We start from the raw sequence: 22,058 nt of genomic DNA on the forward strand, positions 1-22,058 counted from the left end.
GGTATATGTGTGTGTGTGTGTGTGTGTGTGTGTGTCTATATGTGTATATCCATGCTTATGTGTATGAGGATGTACAACACCAGGGTCCAGAAGACTTCTGTAATGAAAAGAATTTATATTTGAGACAAAATAAGTGAACCTATTAAATGCACCTATAATTGAAAAGATTTGTCTCTCTCGTTAGAAAGAAAAACAGTGAGCCAGCAGTTCCTCTTTAATGGTGAGGCACAGATCTAGTATAAACAAATGGTGACAGTGTGGAGCTATTTACCACGTGGTTTACACAGTTTCTCTCACATATCCTCAGGTCTTCAAAAGGAGGCACAGGAATCTCCTACTTTGTCCTATTTATGAGGTGTCTTCACAGTATGAGACTTCTGAAGTTACCCCAAGATTAGAAAAAGCCTTGCTCACATGCCATATTCTTTACATTTATGTGTTTTCTCGAGTATGAATTTTCAAATGTCTTCGAAAATAGGCTGGGCAAATAAAGGCTTTCCCACATTCCTTACATTCATATGGCTTCTCTCCAGTGTGGCTTCTCACATGCCGTCGGAAGGATGAGGGACAGCTGAAGGCCCTCCCACACTCCAGACATTCAAAGGGTTTTTCCCCAGTGTGCATCCTTGCATGGACGGTGAGATAAGAAGAGTGTCGAAATGCCTTCCCACACGCCTTGCATTCATATGGCTTTTCTCCAGTGTGTGTTCTCATGTGGATGCTAAGGGCTGAGAAGTAAATGAAGGCTTTTCCACATTTCTGACATTCGTATGGTTTTTCTCCCGTGTGAGTTCGTCTGTGGACTGTTAGATGGGACGAACTAATAAAGGCTTTCCCACACTCTGTACATTCATAAGGCTTCTCTCCGCTGTGAGTTCTTAAGTGTTCAGTGAGGGATGAGGAGCGATTAAAGGCCTTCCCACATTCCTTACATTCATACTGTACCTTCCCCATGTGGTCCCGCACATGCGCCTTATAAGATGAGGGACAACTGAAGGCCTTCCCACAATCCTTACACTCAGATGGCTTCTCTCTACTCTGATTTTTCACATGTGTGTTCAGGGACGTGGGAAGGTAAAAGGCTTTTCCACATTCAAAACATTCATACGGCTTTTCCCCAGTGTGTTTTCTCATATGGATACTTAAGGAGGAGGGACAATTGTAGGCTTTCCCACATTCCTCACATTTATACGGCTTCTCTCCAGTGTGGACTCGCGCATGGACAGTGAGCTTTGAGGACTCGCTGAAGGCCTTCCCACACTCCTTGCATTCATAAGGCTTCTCCCCAGTGTGGATTCTGATGTGAATGATGAGGTGGGAGGAGGAACTGAAGGCTTTCCCACACTCCTTACATTCATAGGGCTTATCCCCACTATGGATTCTTTTGTGTTTGGAGAGCGATGAGGAGCAACTGAAGGCTTTCCCACACTCCTTACATTCATAAGGCTTCTCTCCATTGTGGATCCTTTTATGTTCTGTGAGGTAGGAAAAGCTACTGAAAACATGCCCACATTCCTCACATTCATAGTTGCCTTTGTCACTGTGAATCTTCATATGGGCCCTAAAGAGTGAGGAACAGCTGAAGGTTCTGGAACATTCTTGACACTCATAAGGCTTCTCCTCAATGGGAGTTTTCAGATGCTTCTTAAAACAAGCAAGGAAGTGGAAGGCTTTGCCACACTCCTTGCACTGATAAGGCTTGCTCCCAGCATGGGACCTGAGGTGATTCTTGAGGGACGAATGGAACGTGAAGGCCTTGCCACACTGGTGACACCTGTATGATGACACTTCAGCCATCCTGTCCAGCCAATTTTCTTCATTACATTCATAGGCACTCTCCAACACATGACTTCTAAAAATTAAAGACAGATTATTATTAATAATAATGCATTTTTAGTGCATGTGTGTTTTCAACCCTGTCACTTTAGACTGTACCAGATATCACAGAAGGCTCCATCCCAGCCAATTACTATCACCATGTTTCTGAATCAGGAAGTATTTCCTGGTAATTGTTTCCAACAGAAGTATGTGTCAAACATTCAATATTTCAGTCTTCTTTGCAGAAAAATAAAGATCTACACAAAATACTAAATTAATACATTTTTGTCTGAAACTTTTATACACAGCTATTTCTAATACTGAAGATTTTGTGTGTGTGTGTGCCAGTCTTGGGGCTTGAACTCAGAGCCTGAGTGCTGTACCTTAACTTTATTGTTCAAGGGTTGGCGTTCTACCACTTGAGGCAGAGCTCCACTTCCAGCTTTTTGGTGAGATTCTGTGAGATCTACCAACTACGATCCTCAGATCTCAAACTCCTAAGTGGCTAGGAGTATAGCCACTAGTACCCAACTTAATCTGAAGCTATTGGATCCTTTTTTCCTGAGGCACTACTTTCTTTTATATAAAGGCACTAACCTCAGAGGTGTCTCCTGGCTTTTGTTCTGACAATCACTATCTTGGGATCCCCAGTTTTCCTGTGAAGCAGAGGACCAGGAATCATTCCTTTTCAGTCCTACTATTTCCTGTTCTTTGGATAGCTTCTCTACCTCAGTAGCTTGAAGAACTAATTCATCAGTTTTAAGTTGAGTCTCAAAACCTGAAAAAAGGGAAGATGCCAATGAGCAAAGGACCGGGCTGTTAGGAACAGGCACAACGGTGAGAAGGAATTTGTTTAGGAGAGACCTGACACACCAACAAAAAGCAGGACACGACTCATAGAGGAGAACAAGAAGGTACTGAACTAAGGGCACATTCCAAACACTGACTTAGAAAGAGTAATGTGGAGGTCTTTGCAAAGAACAGGGGAAGTACAAGAAAACTGACAAAAAGTTAAACTGCAATCTGACATGTCTATGGAATACCAGCCCTCCTCAGATAAAGCAAAATTTTATAGTTTTGTTTCCATTTGATTTGTTTTCCCCCAACCAGGACAGTTTCTCCCCAGAATTCTTGCCTTTGTGGTCCTCCAAAGGACAGGTGTCCTGGATAAGTCCCCTTTTCATAGACTGCAGGTCCTCTTCCTGCTCCCATTGAGAGATCAGACAGGGAGTCCATAGAGAGTACCCTGTACAACAGCAAATGAGTATCACAAGAGAAACAATGAGGAACCACAAACATTTCCACTAAGCCACCAGGTTGAAATACTGCCCTTCTCTGGGAGAGAACGAAGGAAGGGGTGACATTGTCCAAAAGGAAGTGTACTCATTACCTGACTTAGGAAATGGTAGCCTCTCTGTACAATATCTTTATAATAAAAATTTTTAAATGAAAAAAAAAACACTGATCCTCTGAATCTCTAAAATGAGCAAGTATAAGTTTAACTGAAACAAAATGGGGGAGAGGAGAGAAGGAGAAAAGAGAAGAGAAAGAAGGGAAGGAAGGAACAACTAAAGGTAGGAAGGAAAAGAGAAGGACGGATGAAGGGATGGAGAGAGGGAAGGAAGAATGGAGGAATGGAACAATGAACTGAACCTTGGTGACATTCCAGGACATCCCAGAACCAGGACATCAATAGGAAGAAAAGGAGGAGTGAAATCATGGTAAGGAAGTGTAGAAGTTCCAAGAGCACTGTGTACTATATATATCACAATGACACCTCCTTATATTAAAAATTTATGGTAATTCAAAAAATAAGAAGAAGCCAGGCACTGGTGGCTCTCACCTATAATCTCAGCTACTCAGGAGGCTGAGATCTGAAGATTTTGGTTCAAAGCCAGCCTAGGCAATAAAGTCTGACAGACTCTTATCTCCAATTGACCAGCAAAAAGCCAGAAGTGGACCCAAAAACAAAAACAAAAATTCCAGAAAGTAGAGCTGTGACTCTAAGCAAAAAAAATTCAGAGCCAGTATCCAGGCCCTGAATTCAAACCCCAAAACAGACAAAATAAACAAATAAATAAATACTGGGAAAACTAGATATCCATTGAAAACTGACCTCTTTTCTCATCCTGTGTAAAAATCAATTCAAAATGATGAAAGATCTTACTGTAAGACCTCACACTGAAACTTCTACTAATGGAAATCACAAAAGAAATGGTTCACTATACTGGCACAGGCAATGATTTACTAAAGAGGACTTTAGGAGAAATAGAGCAAGAATTGAGAAACAGACCAGGTGTGGTGGTTCCATTCATGCCTGTAATCCCAGCTACTTGAAAGGCTGAGATTGTTAGCAATATAGATCAAGGCCAGCCACACCACAATAAGTAAATTGGGTGTGATGACACATGCCTGTAATCCCAGCTACACAGTAAGCACAGGTAGGAGAATGACCCAAGGTTAACCCAGGCAAAAGCATAGGACCCCATCCGAAAAATGACTAAGGTAAAAAGGACATTAAGAATGACTCAAGTGGTAGAGTGCCTGCCTAGCAAACATGAGGCTCTGAGTTCAAACTCTAGCTCTGGAAGAAAATTAAAAAAGAACTGACAAGTAGAGTTACATCAAATTTAAAAGGAAGTAACAGAGTAAAGAGACAACTTACAGAATGGGAGAAAATCTCTGAGGCATTATCCACAAACGAAAGATTTTCTTTTTCTTTTTTTTTTTTGCCAGTCTTGGGGCTTGAACTCAGGGCCTGGGCACTGTTCCTGAGCTGCTTTTGCTCAGGCTAATACCATGTTTTATGCTCCAAGTCCCTATAGGGGATGGGATGCCCTTCCATGCTGCACTGTGAAATACACCCAACTTATTTAACTGGAGGTGTGTTCCTGGTGGTCTAGGGGAGAGGGCACTTACAGCAGCAAAACCCTCAAATTACCTTTCTGTGCCCCACAGTATTCCCTGAATACCCACACTTAATATATCCCTGGAGGTTCTCAACACTAAAAAGAACAAAGTTCGGGCTGGGAAGGTGGCTCAGTGGTAAAGCGCTTGCCTTGCATGAGGTCCTGGGTTCGATTCCTCAGCACCACATAAGCAGGAAAAAAAAAGCCGGAAGTGGAGCTGTGGCTCAAGTGGTAGTGCGCTAGCCTTGAGCTGAAAAGCTGAGGGACAGCGCCCAGGCCCAAGTTCAGGCCCCATGACCGGACCAAAAAAAAAAAGAACAAGTTCAAGGCATAAATGTTCATTATCACGAAGCCTCTACAGATAGAACCAATCTGTGTGGGCTCAATGACCAGAACATTCCCATTATGATTTAGATATGCTGTTGTCTGCCAGGAAGACCAATGTGTGGAAGGCTTCGTTCTCACCCAGTGCATTGATGTTCAGGATTGGGGCTTTAGGGAAGTGACTAATCAAGACACTCTGACCTCACTAATCTATTGATGGAGTCCTAATACAGTTTAGGAGGAACAGCCTATAAGGGAGGAGGGCAGTCAGTGGGCATGGCCTCCAAGGCAACATCAACATCCTATCCCTGGTCCCTTTCTCTCTCTGGTCCTAGCTTTCCATGAGATCTGCACTATGCTCTCCACCAGGATCTTCTGCCTTACCACTGGTCCAAAACCAAGGGAACCAAGCCACCATAGGCCGAAAGCACTGGAACTGGGAGCCAAAACAAATCTTTCCTCCTTTAAGTTGGTTGTCTCAGGTATTTTTGGGGGGAGGGGTCCAGTCATGGGGCCTGAACTCTGGGCCTGGGCACTGTCCCTCAGCTCTTCAGCTCAAGGTTAGCACTCTACCACTTGAGCCACAGTGCCACTTCCGGCTTTTTTCTTTTTGCTTATGTGGTGCTGAGGAATCAAACCCAGGGCCTCATGCATGCAAGGCAAGCGCTCTACCACTGAGCCACCTTCCCAGCCCTTTGTCTTGGGTATTTTGAAACACTCTCACACCTCAGCCCAAATTCAAGATCTGGATTGGTAGTAAGGTAAAATTGTAAACCACTACATAGAAGAAAGCTGCCATTCTTACCTAGGGCAGCCAGGTTCCAGAAGGTTTCCAGCATCACAGCTTGATAGAGTTTCCTCTGAGCAAGATCTAGCAGAACCCACTCCTCCTGGGTAAACTCCACAGCCACATCCTCAAAGGTCACTAAGTCCTAAAAGACCCCACACATTCTGCTCAGCAAGTCACAATCTTCCGGGTGGGCAAGAGGATAGAGAAGGCCAGCAGCCAGGGTGACTGAGAAGCAATTCAAAAATGGCAGGGCCTGCCATACCTCCACTCTGACTCAGCCAGCAGATCTCGTTCCCTTTCTATCCTCCTCATAACCCCCCACACACAATAAAATATTTGTTTATATACTCATTATGGGTGCTTTACTACTAGAATGACAGTTTCCTTGCAACAAAACTCTTAAGACCTACAAAGCCTAAAATATTTGCTGTGTGATCCAATGCACAGATTGCTAAAACGTGCAATTCACCAACTGGAAAGAAGGAGAAATCTTTAGGAAAATTATTGCCTTCCACTCACCTTTATCATAATTCTCTTTAATTCAACAGTCATTCTTTATTCCTCTCTGTACCTTCAGGAAAAGAAGCAAGATATTGATATGTCACAGGTAATGTAGATGCTGACCTGAGAATCCAGAGCTGCTCTCAATTTCCACATTCAGAACTCCAGATGTATGTTATGACTGACAACTCTCCTCACTGGTCTTACAGAAGCAGCAAACTTGTCTCCTCCTAGCGCTAGAAAAATAAGGGTCTGCTCCTTACTGGCCACACAGAAGCAGCTGAGCAATACTATGTAAGTAAATTAACACATGGCCCATCATAATTTGTCATGGTAACAAAAAGGTTTCAAATGTACCAAGCAGTGGCTACAAGCACAAATATGCTGTTTCTAATCCAGAAAAGTGCTGATTTATTCATATCCTAAGCTTCTCAGGCTTCACTTCCAACAGCTGCTACTTCTGCACCGCCCTCCCCCGACACCCCTACAGAGAGCGGGAAGCTCTCCAGGAGGAAGGGGAGAAGAGGGGAAGGGGAGGGGAGAAAAGAAGGGGAAGGGGATGGAAGAGGAGGGAGGGGAGGGGAGGAGGACCCAGCTCACCTGAAACGTGGTGGGGACAGGCGGGTCTGGCCCTGTCCCCCGAAGGCCCGGGAGGGCTGCGGTGGCTGTAGGCACAGAGCAGAGGACCCGTGTGGGGACTGAGGAAATTCTTCCCGCCGGCGTGCGAGTCACCGCGGCGGCTGGACGCAGTCAGGCGACACCGCGGCTGCGCAAGGCCCGGGAACCGCCCCAGCCCGGCCCTCGGTTTCCGGCAGCCCCAGCCCTGGATGCCGGGGCGCGCCGGGTCGATTGTTGACTGAGGGCACAAATTTACCCCACAACCCGGCGGGGGGGGGGGGGTGAGAGGACGTGGCGACCTCCGACGCAAGGGGACGGGGCGGAAGCGGTTGCGTCGCGCACGCGCGTACACGCGCCGCGGCTTCCCGGTTTTGTACCGCCCTCGCGTGGGCGTGGTTTCTAGGGGCGTGGCCTTGGCTGGGCGGGGCAACGGCGGGGCAGATGCTAAGTCTGGCTTGGACCAACAGACCAAAATGGTACTTTGGGCCGACGTTGAGATGGCGCATAGAAGAACCACACGTACGGGTCACGCCGTGGCAGGACCAGGTGAATGGTGGAGCTTCTTGCTCGGCCTCTGGAGTGAGGCTGAAGCGAGGTATGGCTCTAGAGACGTGGATTTTCAATGTTCCCCTTGAGGAAGGGGCGGAGATTGGTTGAACGTCATTGGGGGTGGGGCTGGAATCCAGGGGCGGGGCTTATGTGAGATAATAGATGGGGTTAAGATTCTCAATTGGCATTCTCACTGCACAGAGCGCTGTCCTTCGAACACTCTTACAACTCTAAACCCAACCCATCTGTAAGATACACTATCCATTCAGTCCTTCAGACTTTGATGGCTGCGATAGGAATGTTATTCATAACTAAGTCCTTTACCAGGAAACGGAAACTAATAGCTGTCAGTTCATTACTTTGAACTTCAAGGTTTTCTGGTTTTTTTCCTTGTTCTAGTATTCATAGCTGATTTTTCTCTCTTTGTCCAGCACTTCCTCAATGATAAGTCAGAAACAAATTATGAGAACAGAAGAGGAGCCTGCCTAGGCAATCAGGACAAAGGCCCCCTTCCCATAAAGGTTCTGCACCCCTCACCTGCCTTGCGCAGTCATGGTCTCTTAGTCATTGTCTCTAGACGACCTAACCCATGAACAATGGACAGACTGGACCCCAGAGGTGCATGCTGGAAGGGGTACCCAGTCAGAGGCCAAAAAAAAAAAAATTCCTATTTGAAAACTGAAGCAAAAAAAAGTGGAACTGGAGGCGTGGCTCAACTAGTAGAGCGCCTGCCTGGCAAGTTCAAAGCCATAAGGGACAGTGCCCAAGGGATTCTATAATGGGCAAAAAGTGAGGCTTTTGCTTTTCCCTCCTTGCTTCTGTAGATTCCTCTAGACATCTGGGGAACTTTACTCTGTGAGGGGGGAGGAGGGGGAAGGAGTATGGCCTCAGAAGTGGGTTCGAGCTCTCACAGATACCTGCAGTGAGACTTTGACCAAGTTACACACTTACTGTCCCACTATTTCCCCCTTCAAGCTTAAAAGAAAAAGCACTCCAAACCTCTTAAACACCCTCACCTCATGAAGGTATCCACCCAGCCCTGCCCTGGGCTCACCGGATAGACCCTCTGTGCCACACCCTCAAAGACGTCACAAAGAGGCCCCGCTCCATGCACCAGCCACCCCATGAGCACCCGCCACCCCTCTGCCCTCCTGGGCTGCAGCTGCTGCTAGCTGCCTTTCTGGCTCCCTCGAAGTCTTGTGGGGTTTGGCCCAGGAGAGGCAGGTTTGGGGTGTCCGTGTCCCACAGGTGAGTGTAGAAGGACAGTCGGAGTGCACAGGCAGGGTCTTTTCTGCATCCTCAACCACTTTCAAATGATGCCCCAAAATCTAGCTTTATGTGTGTGTGTGTGTTGGTACTGGGACTTGAACTAAGGGCCTAAGCACTGTTCCTTAGCTTTGTCTGCTCAAAGCTGGTACTCTACCACGTGAGCCACAGCTCTGCTTCTGGCTTTTGGGCGGACAATTGGAGAGAACAGTCTCACAGAATTTCTCACCTGGGCTGACTCTGAACTGGGATCCTCGCATCTCAGCCTCCTGAGTAGCTAGGATTACAGGTGTGAGCTACTAGCATCTGGCTCAATTACACTTAAACACATTCTTCTGATTAAGTTGAACCATTTTATGAAATTGTTTGAAAAGTGACCTTGTGCCCTTCCAGCAACACCCTGCTCTGGTTAACACTGTATAAACCATGTTAGTAGAATCATAGTACAAACACATTTTGAGTATTGTACAATTCAATGGATTTGTATAAAAGATCAAATTGAGTCAAATCTAGTCAATAGCTACCTCTTGCCTTACAGATTGGATGTTATTACCTATACTGACATTTATAGTATAATGCAAGCAAGCATTAGTGACCAACTACACTGAAGTTGAAGAAAGCAGTCTTCATAAATGAGTCTAATCCCAAAGATTTTGAATCTTCAATAATTTCAACATCTCAAATGACCTAAAAAGTCTTGGGGCCTAATGTCTTTTGTGGCAAATACTTCTAGTATTTTCCTGAGGAATTTGACAAGTGTTATTGGGGTGAGCTAAAGCTCCTGAATGCATCGGAACAGCCCAGTACCCTACACACACTTTTCATTTGGTGAACTCTGGGCCTTGGGCTTATCAGGCAGGAGCTGTATCACTTCAGCCATCTTCTCAGCCCCTTTTGCATTTCTTTTTTAATATGGTCTTGCATTTATACAAGAGGATCACAGTCAGGCCTGCCTAGGATAACAAGCATGCAACACTGTACCCCACTTTTTGCTGACTGTGAAGAGGGTAGGCCTCAAACTATGAACCTCAATCTCAGCCTCCTGAGTATTGTTTTGTTGTTTTGCCAGTCCTAGGTCTTGAACACAGAGCCTTGGGCACTGTCTCTGAGTTTTTGTGCTCAAGGCTAGTACTCTACCAACTGAGCCACAGCTCCACTTCTGGCTTTTTGTGGTTAAATGGGGATAACAGTGTCACAGACATTGCTGCCCAGGCTGGCTTCAAACCTAAATCCTCAGATCTCAGCCTCCTGGGTAGCTAGGATTACAGGGGTGAGCCACTGGCACCTGGCTCATAGATTCGTTGTGTTTTTTGTTTTGTTTTGTTTTTTAATAGACATAAGGCATTTGTTTTTGTCATCTCACACTCACATCCTGAAGGGTTAAAAATTAGGAACCTCACTTCACCATTACCATTATTAACTTGCTAACTGCTGACTTTGCTTCTGTAAATATGCTTGCATTCAGACCCCCTTTCCCTGGGAGATAAAATTGGGCAGTGACTCAAGTATTGGCCAGCCCAGATGTCCGGATATCAGCCCACCCAGGACAAGGACAGCGGTTATAGATAGTACATGTTCTTCAGTTCCAGATTAATTAAGCCATCCCTGGGACAAACCTTGACAATGACCACCTGGCCAGACCACAAACTGGGCCAAATGTCAACCAATCACAAGTCTGTAACTATGTGAACTCCCCTAACCCTTATTGTCCAAAGTAACCACCCCCCTTGAGTCCCCCGCGCCAATCATTTTACAAAGAGTGTTACAAAATTTCCCGCGTGGTAAAGTGATTGTTGGTGTATATGATGACCTTTAAATGGACCAATCATGGGATGCTTTGTGTTATGCATTAATCTTGTGGTTTTTGCCTTTAAAAAGGCTTGTAACCGCTGCTCGGGGCTCCCTGACCACCCGGGGCAGGGAGTCCCTTTGCGCAAACGTCAAATAAACTCCTCTTGCTTATTGCATCTCCCAGCCTGGAGTCTGAGTTTTCTGGGGCGCCCTCCCGTTGACGAAAGTATCCTAGGGGGCTAGGGTCTTTCAATCCTGCCCCAGCCATGCTGGGAATCGAACCCAAGGCCTCATGTATGATAGACAGTGTTCTACCGCTGAGCTACTTGGGGGGAGGGAAGGCAGTACCGGGGCTTGAACTCAGGGCCTCTCATTCCTGCAGCCTGCCCTATCTGTACTGGCTCTGAGTAAGAAAGAAAAAACCCTCACAGCACAAATGAAATTCCTTCCCAGCGCATTCGCTCGGGTGTTTAAGCTTCACAGAGCAACACGCGCAGACTTTCCTACACTCTGTTTTCCTTCTGCGTGGTGTCTTTGCTGATTCTGCAGAGAACTGGGTGAGATGAAGGCTTGCCCACACCGCTTGCACTCATGGGGCTTCTCTCCGGTGTGTGTCCTCTCGTGTAACTGAAAGGAGTTGGAATATCCGAAGGACTTCCCACACTCCCCACACTCGCAGGGCTTCTCCCCGGTGTGGATGCGCATGTGAAGGCCTTCCCGCAGCACTGTGAGTCCGCCTGGGGTTGTTGAGGCTGGAGGAGTGCGTGAGCGCCTGCCCGCACTGCCTGCCTTCGAAGGGCTTCTCCCCCGTGTGGATCCTCAGGTGTGCGCTGCTGAGCTTGGAGGAGATGGCGCACCGGAAAGGCTTCTCTCCAGTATGCGTCCTCAGGTGCTCGCTGAGGCGGGAGGACCTGGCCAAGGCTTTCCCCGCACTCCCCGCACGCGGAGGGCTTCTCCCCGCTGTGGATGCGGAAGGAAGTGATCCTGGAGGCAGGAGGCCTTCTGGAAGTGAACCTAGAGCAGCTGCAGCAGCTCCGCGCATGCGCGGCCGCCCTGCCACCCTCGGGTCTCTCTCCAGCGTGGGGGGGGGGAAGGGGGCAGGGGGATGGGGGGCAGAGGAAATGTCCCCTGGACGCTGTGCTCCCAGGGGGCGACCTGGGGCCTGTGTGCATACTGAAAGATCAAACCGTCTCAAGGAAGTCCCCTCCACTGCTGATAGTCAGGGAGAAGAAAGAGTTCCTCAAAAATGCATATAGATCATGACATACTATAATTATATATTATTATATACATGTATGTTACATAATTCTTCATATATTTGTATTATTTCAAGCCAGGTGCTGGTGGCTCACACCTGTACTCGGGAAACTGAGATCTGAGGATCACGGTTCAAAGCCAGCCCAGGCAACAAAGTCCCTGAGACTCTGAGCTCCAATCAATTACGCAGAAAAAGTCAGAAGTGGCACTGTGGCTCAAATGATAGGCCGCTAGCCTTGAGCACAAAGAGGCTCAAGAACAGGACCCAGGCCCCAGGACCAGCAAAATTCATTTTTAAAAAGATTTTTTTTCATGCTGAGAAATGAAGCCATATCTGAGAATCTAGCTAGTTCAGGAAGTCTGTTACTAATAAGGTTTCTTTAATAAACATGTACAGAAGTGCCAAAATAGTTTTATTACTCAACATGAGACTTCAGAGCAGCTACTGGATCTCAGCTGAGAGGACATAACAATAAATAATGATGCTTTAGACAGAAACAATCTTTTTTAAATACAATTATGCAGAAGTTACTGTGATTGTACTAAATTTTTATTTATTTGAATTTTGAAAATTAAGCGTGGTCAAGATTAAGCTGTAATCCTATTTTTAAAATAAAATTTATCTGCACATGTGATTATGGATATTAGATAAAGAACTAGTTTCTTGTTTCTAAATGTAAGAATATGAAAAATATTTGAAAGTTCATTGAATTCTCAGCTGCTAAATATTGCACTCCTTTTAATTTTTTTCTACTTTTGATCTATTTATATATTTGGGGGGGCTGGGTTTTGTTCTTTTTGTTTGGGGGGTTCTTATTTAGGGGTGTTTTGTTTTTGAGACAGGATATCACTAGCTGGCCTCAAACCCAAGTTCCTCTTGCTTCAGCCTCCTGAATGCTGAGATAATAGGCATGTACCACACCTGGCTTTTATATTTAAAACGTGAGTTTTTAAAGCATGCTTCTATAGCTATTTCAGTCACTTATTTTATCCATAAATACCTTTGAATTCTTTGATTAATGCTGTAGGACAAGATGGACATAACAAAGAAATGTAAGGTATTCATTCAAAAGACACTATTTAGCAACTGCCCTGTGCCTTGCCCTGTGCCTTTTATGTGAAGACTAATGAATAAAAACAGAAAACATCCTTTCTAACCAAGGGAGGTAACATCTCCATTGGTTAAAATAACAAGATACCCAAATCAAAGTGGGAAATCTTTCAACTGAAAACTGACCTGACTATGGAAAAGTTCTCTAGTGCTTTATGAGCTGTTGCCATCAGTATCGTCTGAGACATTTTAAAACAGTCTCTATACCCAGGGCATACCTTCTAGCAATTCTGTATTATAAGCATGGCATACAGAAATTGGTTTGGGAGTTTGGGGGTTTGAGGGGATTTTGGGGGGGACTGTGTCTCATGTAGCCAAAGCTGGCCCCAAACTTTGAATCCTTATGTCTCAGCCTCCTAAACTCTGGGATTACATTCAGCAGGCATTGGTATTTTTTAAACTTTCTTGGTCACTCCAATATTTATCTAACATTTCTCAGTGTTAGCACTGGCACAGAATATTAGTCAGCAGAGCATCAACTTCATTTTGTATTGGAAGACAATGCCAAGAATAAATAAATGCCTCTTGATATGAGGTTATTCAGATTTCTGATTGATTGACTTGGTATAAAGTTGAAACATTTTTTTCCTCCAAAATCATGTAAAATCTATTGCTTAAATGCAAAAGAATGTATAATACATGTAATAAACTCTTAATGTTTAATAACTTGAATTCTCAGTTAAAATTTATACTATTCATATACAAAATGTCAATATTCCATTTTCAGTTACTATTTTCTTATTAAAAAATTTTGACAGACATGATAAATGTATCTTTTGCCCAGAAAACATGTAAAACATTGAGCCAAATTGGAATTCGAATTCTAAGGTGCTTGTATGCTAAAACTTTTCTTGTTGAAAGGTATATGATAATGTGAATTATGTTTCAAATTAAGATACAAATATTGTGAGTTTTGTAATACTTTAATTTTGCCTATATATTTATTGACATTGCACAAATAAATATTAAAAACAGTAAAAAAAAAGATTTTTTTTCAAAACCCATTAATAGATTCCTTGCATCTGAAGACAAATGTAATAATTCTCTCCAGTTTTTTTTTTGCTATTTTATACATACAGTTCCTGTTGTTTCTTTCTTTATTGTATTTTAGAGATGGGTCTCACTGTGTTGCCCAAGCTGGCCTCAGATTCTTCAGCTTAAGCAGTCTGCCAGCCTTAGCTACCTTCCCAAACAGCTGGGACTACAGGCATGAGTCACAACATGAGGTTTGTAGACTTGCTTAAAGTGAAATGAAGTGATCCTCTCACCAGAATATTCTGCTGTACATCCTAATCATCAACAGATTATATAGATCTTTTCCTGGCATAAACTGGTTGCACAATGGCTTTCATTGTAACATTTCCACCGCATATTATGCATCCCAATCTTCCTCAACCCACCACTCTCTTACCAATTCCCTTTTCTTAAAACAATGCCAACAAGTTTCACTGTTCTGTTTTCATACATGTAGACAAACAATGTTAACCCTCCTCACCCTCATCCATCTTTGCCCCACCTTCCACTGGCACCTCCCCACCAATATAGGCTGTTTGTGTCCTATAATTTGCTCGAAATGACTGTCTCTGTTATTTTCTCTTTCCCTGTACCATTTCTCTAATTTGATGAAGACCTTTTTCACACTCTCTAGATCTGGGAATGTGTAGTTGTGAAAACTTGGGAAGAACAGGTTTCAAGCTACATTTGAGGCATCTCCAACATCACCATACCCCTAGTTTCCCTCTCAAGTTCATGCTACTTCCCTCAGATCTGTCTGGCTCTCATTTACTATCACAGAACTAATCTTCTCAGAATGTGAAAAATAAGAAAATATCCCTTTTCTTAATCTTACTGTGTGGATCTCACTGGAGGTTTCCCCTCAAAGAATCCTGCAGAAGTGCTGAGCCTTTGGATTCAGTCCCACTTCCCATTCTGTAATCAAAAAGATAAAGAAATTTAAGGATTTAGAGTCAGAAATGGCAAAGGAAATGAGGTGAAGAAGACAAAGATAATGTATAACTATTTTCAAATTCAACAGTTTTTTAAAAGATTTGATCACTTACTATGTCAAAAAAAAAAGGCAATGATTGTTGGGCTCTAGTGATTTATGCCTATAATCCTATCTACTAGGAGGCTGAGATCTGAGGATCAAAGTTCAAAGCCAGCCCACTCCTAAAAGTCTGTGACACTCTTATCTCCAAGTAACCACCAAAAAGCTGGATGTGGAGCTGTGGCTCAAGTGGTAGAGTATAGCCTTGAGCACAAAAGCTCAGGCCCAGGCCCTGAGTTCAAACCCCAGGACTAGTACACAAGCACACACACACACACACACACACACACACACACACAGTTAGTTTCCTCATTCCACTCATGGAACACTGAGCTTCTTACCAGGGTCATACATGAACACTCACCTGGGAGAAGTCCTCCCTCCACTGGCTTTGATCTCTTGTTCCAACCAAGAGATCAGGTTGGGTTTGAGGGGCTGAATCCTGTGTATGAGCAAAGACACATCCATTAAAGAGGTTCATGATAGAGGTAATGAACCTTTCCAAGACAGGAACTAGCATTTCCAGTGAAATTATTCTCAAAAACCCCAAAATGCAAATATATCCCCTCTGCCTGTACCCTCTAAAGGTCAATTGTCTCTGACCCCTAATGTCCATATTTAAGTTCACATTTACAACGTACAGAGACTTAAGCAGGGAGCAGGGGTAAGACAAAACATGTTTGTTTGTTTACTTTTCCTTTCCTTTTGGGAGCTAGGAATGATACCCAGCACCCTGCACATGCTAGCAAGCCCTATCCCCAGCCCATCATCTACCTGTGGTTCTTAAACATTCCAATGCAGGAGATTCACCTGGCAAGCTGGTTTAGCACCAATGACAGGGCCCCAAGAATAGGATTTCTGACTGAGTCTGTCAGAACACACATTTCAAACACGGTCCTGAACAACATTTGGAGAGCCACCACTGGAGATGAAGCCTCCAAGGGCAGAGTCCTGCCTCTGCTGTTTCTCACTGCATTTGTAGGGGAAGCTGCTGAGATTATAGCACAGTAAGAATGGAGCCTCATCTGTTTCCTACAAGGCCACAAGGAATGCTGGCTGCCTTACCCATTGTGGCTAGATGCCTGTAGTTCTCCAGCATTACCTCCCTGTACAGGCTTCTCTGAGCTGAGTCCAGCAGCATCCATCGTCCTGGGTGAAGTCCACAGCCACATCCTAAAAGTCAACCAGGTCTTAAACCATCACACACACACACTAATTTGAGCCAAGTAATATCACCAGTGTTTGCTGGAGGAGAAGGACATGATGCACATGTCTGCACAGGTCTCTAAGGCCTCCTGGTCTACCCCAGAGTTCAGCAGTGCTCAGTGCTCCTGTCTATCCATACCCACTCAGTGTCTGTCTCCTCCAGTCCTGCAGGCTCAGCCTTTCCTACATGTGATCTTGTCTCAACACAGCCAGACTCAGTGCTTGACTCATTTTCCTCCATCACACTACAGGTGCCTGATTAACACTGAGAAATGAGTAAATATTACAACCACAGGACTCTCATCTCCCTTACCATCTTTCAGAGCACTCAACAAAGGAAGAACCCAACCATATGGCACATCAGGGAAGATTTAACAAGTGAATACAAATCACTGGGAGATTATTTTTTGCAGTCCTGGGGCTTGAACTCAGGGCCTGGGCACTGTCCCCAAGCTGCTGTTGCTCAAGGCTAGCACTCTACCACTTGAGCTACAGCACCACTTCCAGCTTTTTCTGTTTATGTGGTACTGAGGAATCAAACCCAGGGCTTGATGCATGCTAGGTAAGCACTCTACCACCAGGACACATACCCAGCCCTCACTGGGAGAGTTTGAGGTAATCTATGTCCTGGGAAAACCCAATGAGGAATACAGTCATTGGATGAGCCTCTATTTGCTTTAAGAAACTCTGGTAGCTAGGAGCCAGATTCCACACTTGGAATCCCAGATACTCAGGAGGCTGAGACATGAAGATCTCTTGAACCCTTGAGACTAACCTGGAAAAAGTTACTGAGACTCCATCTCAGGAGAAAAAGAAAAGAAAAGTTCCAGAGTCAATTCCAAGCAGAAGGAAATCCAAGATTTCACCCCAGGATATATGTTCTACATACCTGGTCACCATTGGTCAGACAGCCAGCCATCTTCCTTTCTGCTTGAAGGTACACCGGATCCCTCCAAAGAAAGACCTCATGGAAAACAAAGAAGGTATGAAAAGTCATTCATATGCCTGGAAGCCACTCCATGCTAGTTCAAAATTCCCTTGCATCACTCAAGAAAGCCCCTATCTCCACCAAGGTGCCAGAGTCATGACATGACCAAGTGAAAGAGAGACGGTGAGCCCTGTTGTCCATGAGAAAAGGGTAATCATTTTGTCAGACATAGGAAAGTTATGTACTGTGATCATTTGCATGGTGATGAAACTCATGACAGAAGGTCTACAGCCCCGCTTCCAGACACATACAAAAGAGCTAAGAATGAGGGGCACCTTCTAATTCAAAGAATGCCCTGACTACTCAGGCACAGGCCACTGGACTCCATGCTGTGCAGGGGTAAACTGAAAACAGACAGTCTATGAAGTTAACAATGTGGGGGTGCATACCTATAATCCTGACTACTTAGAAGGCACAAGCAAGAAAGATCATGAGTGTGATGCCAGCCAGCACAAGGTCAGCAAGACGTTATTGCCAAAACAGTAAAATCAAAAGGGCTGGGAAATGGCTCAAGTAGTAGATCATTTGCCTAACATGTGGGAGGCTCTGGGGTTTATCCCCAGCCTTGAAAAAGGAAAAAAGGCCACTGAATGGACTTATGATGAACAGATCAAGGCCTTCCAGGCTGGGAGGCAGATGATGGCAAAATATGTCCAAACACTCCTTTTGTTGATTCCAAGGTCCTTTCAGGACACTTTGGGAGTTCCATGTAGAGGGCAACTGCCATTCCTTTTCATACAAGGGATAGCAGTCTATCATCAATTAACCAAACATCACACACGCTATCTTTGCAGATGACCCAGGTTTTAAAAAGCCTCTGAAAACTAATATTAGGAGTATTGATTGCCACTTACTGAGCACCGACCTCTAGCTGTCAGAAGTTAAGCTTTATGAATGAGCAGTGTTATAAGGTTGCTTTATAGTAGACACCATTATCCCAGTTGAATACTGGGGGAAAAAATGATTCAAAGAACATTAGTCATTGGTTCAATGTCACCCAGTTAAGTCAATGAGGCAGCTGGGTGCCAGTGGCTCACTCCTGTCATCCTAGCTACTCAGGAAGCTGTGGATCAAGAATCAAAGCTAGGCTGGGTAAGAAAGTCGGTGGGACTCTTATCTCGAATTAACCATCAAAAAGCCAGAAGCAGAACTATGGTTCAAATGGTAGCGCACCAGCCTTGAGTGGAAAAAAAAAAGGCGGGGGGGGACAGCGCCCAGGCCCTGAGTTCAGGCTCCAGGGCCTGCACAACATAATAATTATAATAATAACTAGATGCGCAAAGAGAACGCGACTTCCTGGAGAACCGATTAATTACGAGCGAGGAAGAAGAGCTCCGCGCGACCTCCCCGCCGGAGCCCCGAGGGGGCGCCCTCAGGACCCGCCCCCAACTCACAGCGGTCGCCCTCCCCCAACTAAGGGCAAAACCAACATGGCGGTGCGCAGACGACGTCGGAAGTGCCCGTCGCGTATACTGACATCACTTCCGCCCCCCACCAACCGGTGAAAAAGAGGCTGGACTGACCAGCCAGACTGTGGAGCGCGGGAGCTCAGAGCGTTCAAACCTGCAATTGCAGAACATCACTGTAGATGGCATTGGTTAAACCGTGTTCGGGATTTTTTGTAATGCTGCCCTCGTTAAGGGATTTTTGCAGTAGAGGCGAGAGATACAGTAATGAGCAATTCGAAACTTGTGGGCAGGGATCCGCCCATGAAATCTATACAAGGGTGGCAGGAATACTGTCCCCTTTCATGTCTTCACCCCTCAGCTCTCGTGGGCTCCTGATCTCACCTGTCCTGGCACCAAATTTTTCTCTGTTCAGGAGTAGCCAGCCAGAGCTTCCCTGCACTCAAAGCACTGCACGTTGCAGAAATCAGAATAAGCAATATCTGTACGTCTCTCCAACAGAAACTAGGTGACAATAACCATGTTGTCTTAATGCACTGATGTTGAGCCAAAATTAGAAAGCTACATGTGTATAGACACGTAAAATATCTTTGTGTGTATGTATATAAGCGGGGATTGAACCCAGGACTTCATGCTTGCTAGGCGAGCATCCTACCACTTGCAGCAGACCAATACCCCCAGCTCTTTTTACTTTTCTGTTTTGGTTTTTTGCCAGTCCTGGGGCATGAACTCAAGGCCTGAGCACTGTCCCTGAGCCTCTTTGTGCTCAAAGCTAGCACTCTACCACTTGAGCCACAGCACCACTTATGCCTTATTAGTTTATTGGAGTTGTCTCATGGGGACTTTTCTCCCCAGGCTGGCTTCGAACTGCAATCCTAATCTCAGCCTCCTGAGCAGCTAGGATAACAAGTGTGAACCACCAATGCCTGACTCCAACATATTGGGTAGCCTGTTCTGTTTTGGAGTTTGGGTTTTTGTGTGTATGTGGTGATGCTGGAATTTGAACTTAGGGCCTGGCTGTTATTAAGCTGTTGTGCTCAAGGCTAGTGCTTTACCACTTGAGCCATAGCTGCACTTCCTGCTTTTACTTTATGAAATACGGTCTTGCTAATTTTGACTGGACTGGCCTGTCCTCAAATTTACAATCGCTGGGGCTGGGAAGGTGGCTCCGTGGTAGAGTGCTTACCTTGCATTCATTGAGGTCCTGGGCTCCATTCCTCAGCACCACATTGTTAGGTTTTTAAAAAGAGGTAGCTGAGTAAGAACAGCACCACCCACATGGTATTCAGGTAAGGGGTAGGTTTATTCAGTAGACCTGCTGGGACCAGGCCAGGTTGGCACTCCACAGGGCTGGGAAAGGCCTGGGAAAGACCTGAGAAAGAGAGAGCTGGGAAAAAGAGCTAAGAGAGCTGGGAAAGAGCTGAGAAGGAAAGAGCTGAGAGAGCGTCTGGGCCTGGGCTAGGCCTTATCTAGGGTATGGGCGGAGAAAGGTGTAGCCACATCCAATTCAGCTGTGACCTCAGCGGATGCAGATGTGACCTCTTCCAGGTGTGCCAGTTACCTAGGTAACGCAGGTACTGGGTGGAGACTTTGCTCTGAGGAGGGTGGAGTCTGCTGTCATCCAGGATTAGACCTTATGCACATAAGCAGAAAAAAGCCGGAAGTGGCATTGTGGCTCAAGTGGTAGAACGTTAGCCAAGAGCTGAGGGCCAATGCCCAGGCCCAGAATTCAGGCCCCACGACTGACCTCCCCACACACACACAAAAAACTCACAATCACCCTGCCTCCACTCCCAAGCAGCTAAGACTTGAGGCGTGAGGGGCCATGTTTGGCAAATTATTGCCTGCCTTTATACAAAACAATTCTATTAAGTAGACATTTCATAATTTTCCTTTTTTTCTGTTTAACTGGGGCGGGGGAGGTAGGAGAAGGGGTTCTACCTACAGATGTTCCAATTCTAGCTTCTGCGTATCTTTGACAGCTGTCTTGATCATGCATTTTGTTGAAAAGGTTCAAATTCAGCCAAAATGCCAACTGGTGGAAAAGTAAAGAGGATCAAAAGATGTTATACACACATATATAAACATGGAATAGGCAGCATAATGTAACCCACCAGACAAGGTTTGAAAAAGGAGGAAGGGAGGAGATAAGGGAGGAGTGGTAACATAATGAATGTATCCAAAGTATACTATAGTACACATGTATGACATGCATGCTGACTCAAAAATATTAAAAGGTATGTGTCACCAATTTAATATATGTACACATTTTAGATATTAACTTATAAATATATATTTATAAATATATAGACTAGGACCAACTAAACATTGATGAAGAAAAAGATACAAAACAGAAAGATAAGCCAGGCACTGGCGGTTCATGCCTGTAATCCTAGCTACTCAGGAGGCTGAGATCTGAGGATCACAATTCAAAGCCAGCCTGGGCAGGAAAGTCCATGAGATTCTTATCTCTAATTAACCACCAGAAACCCAAAAGTGGCGCTGTGGCACAAGTGGTAGGGCACTCGCCTTGAGCTGAAGGGTTTAAGGACAGTGCCAGGCCCAGAGTTAAAGACCATGACCCAAAAACGGAAGAACAAAAAAGGTATCCTATATTTGTGAATTGGAATGATTAATATTATAAAAATGACCCTACTCCCCAAATTGATTTAGGGATCTATCTAATGGCATCCTTTCCATTCCAATGATAGTTTTTTAATCCTAAAATTCAAACAAAACCATGAGGCTCCAAAAAGCAAAAGAAAACAGGTCTTGAGCAAGATCTATCTACATGAGAGCATCAAATTTTCCAAATTCAAATATCACAAAGCTACAATAACTGTAACAGTAATGTACTGGAATCCAGGTAGTAGATCAATAACATAAAACAGAAAGCTCACCAACAACCATTTTTTACAAACATCCAAGTACAGAGAAGATCCCTTGTTAATAAATAGTAATGACAAAACTAGATATCCACGTACAGAAGAATACAATTGGACCACTATCTCCATGAGGCAATAAGATCATAAATGGTTAGAGAACACAGGGAAAATATCATGACACAGGCCTTCGCCATTTTTTTGGAGTTTACCTAAAGGAGAGTCAACATAAGCAAAAAGAATCACATAGGAAAACAAACTGATAGCCAGGCACCAGTGGCTCATACCTGTAATCCTAGGTAAGAAAGCTGATATCTGAGGATCGTGCTTCAAAGCAGGAAAGTCCCGGTGAGACTATTAGCTCCAATTAACCACTCAAAATCCAGAAGTGGTGCCATGGCTCCAAGTGGTGAAGTGCTAGCCTTGAGAAAAAAGAGCTCAGGGACAGTTCCCAGGCTGAGTTCAAGCCCCAAAACTGACAAAAATACAACAAAAAGGGCTGGGAAAGGTAGCTCAGTGGTAGAGCACTTGCCTTGCATGCCTGAGGCCCTGGGTTCGATTCCTCAGTACCACATAAGCAAAAAGAAAAAAGCCA

At 44.9% G+C, this 22,058-nt stretch overlaps 1 protein-coding gene across 1 annotated transcript in view; it reads right to left on the bottom strand.

The window, feature by feature from the left end:
• Positions 1-195: 195 nt before the first annotated feature.
• The window catches only part of LOC105999087 (zinc finger protein 709-like), a 32,863-nt gene continuing 11,000 nt past the window's right edge, over positions 196-22,058 (bottom strand). Inside the window, exons 8-10 of the mRNA XM_013033986.1 lie at positions 11,156-11,279; positions 1,748-1,774; positions 196-1,495 (exon numbers count right to left, since the gene is read on the bottom strand). Coding sequence (XP_012889440.1) covers positions 433-1,495; positions 1,748-1,774; positions 11,156-11,279 — 1,214 coding nt within the window. The 3' untranslated portion in view covers positions 196-432. The remainder of the gene's footprint in view (positions 1,496-1,747; positions 1,775-11,155; positions 11,280-22,058) is intronic.

Source organism: Dipodomys ordii, unplaced genomic scaffold (genome assembly GCF_000151885.1).
Source record: "Dipodomys ordii isolate 6190 unplaced genomic scaffold, Dord_2.0 Scaffold180, whole genome shotgun sequence".
Lineage (NCBI taxonomy): Eukaryota > Metazoa > Chordata > Mammalia > Rodentia > Heteromyidae > Dipodomys > Dipodomys ordii.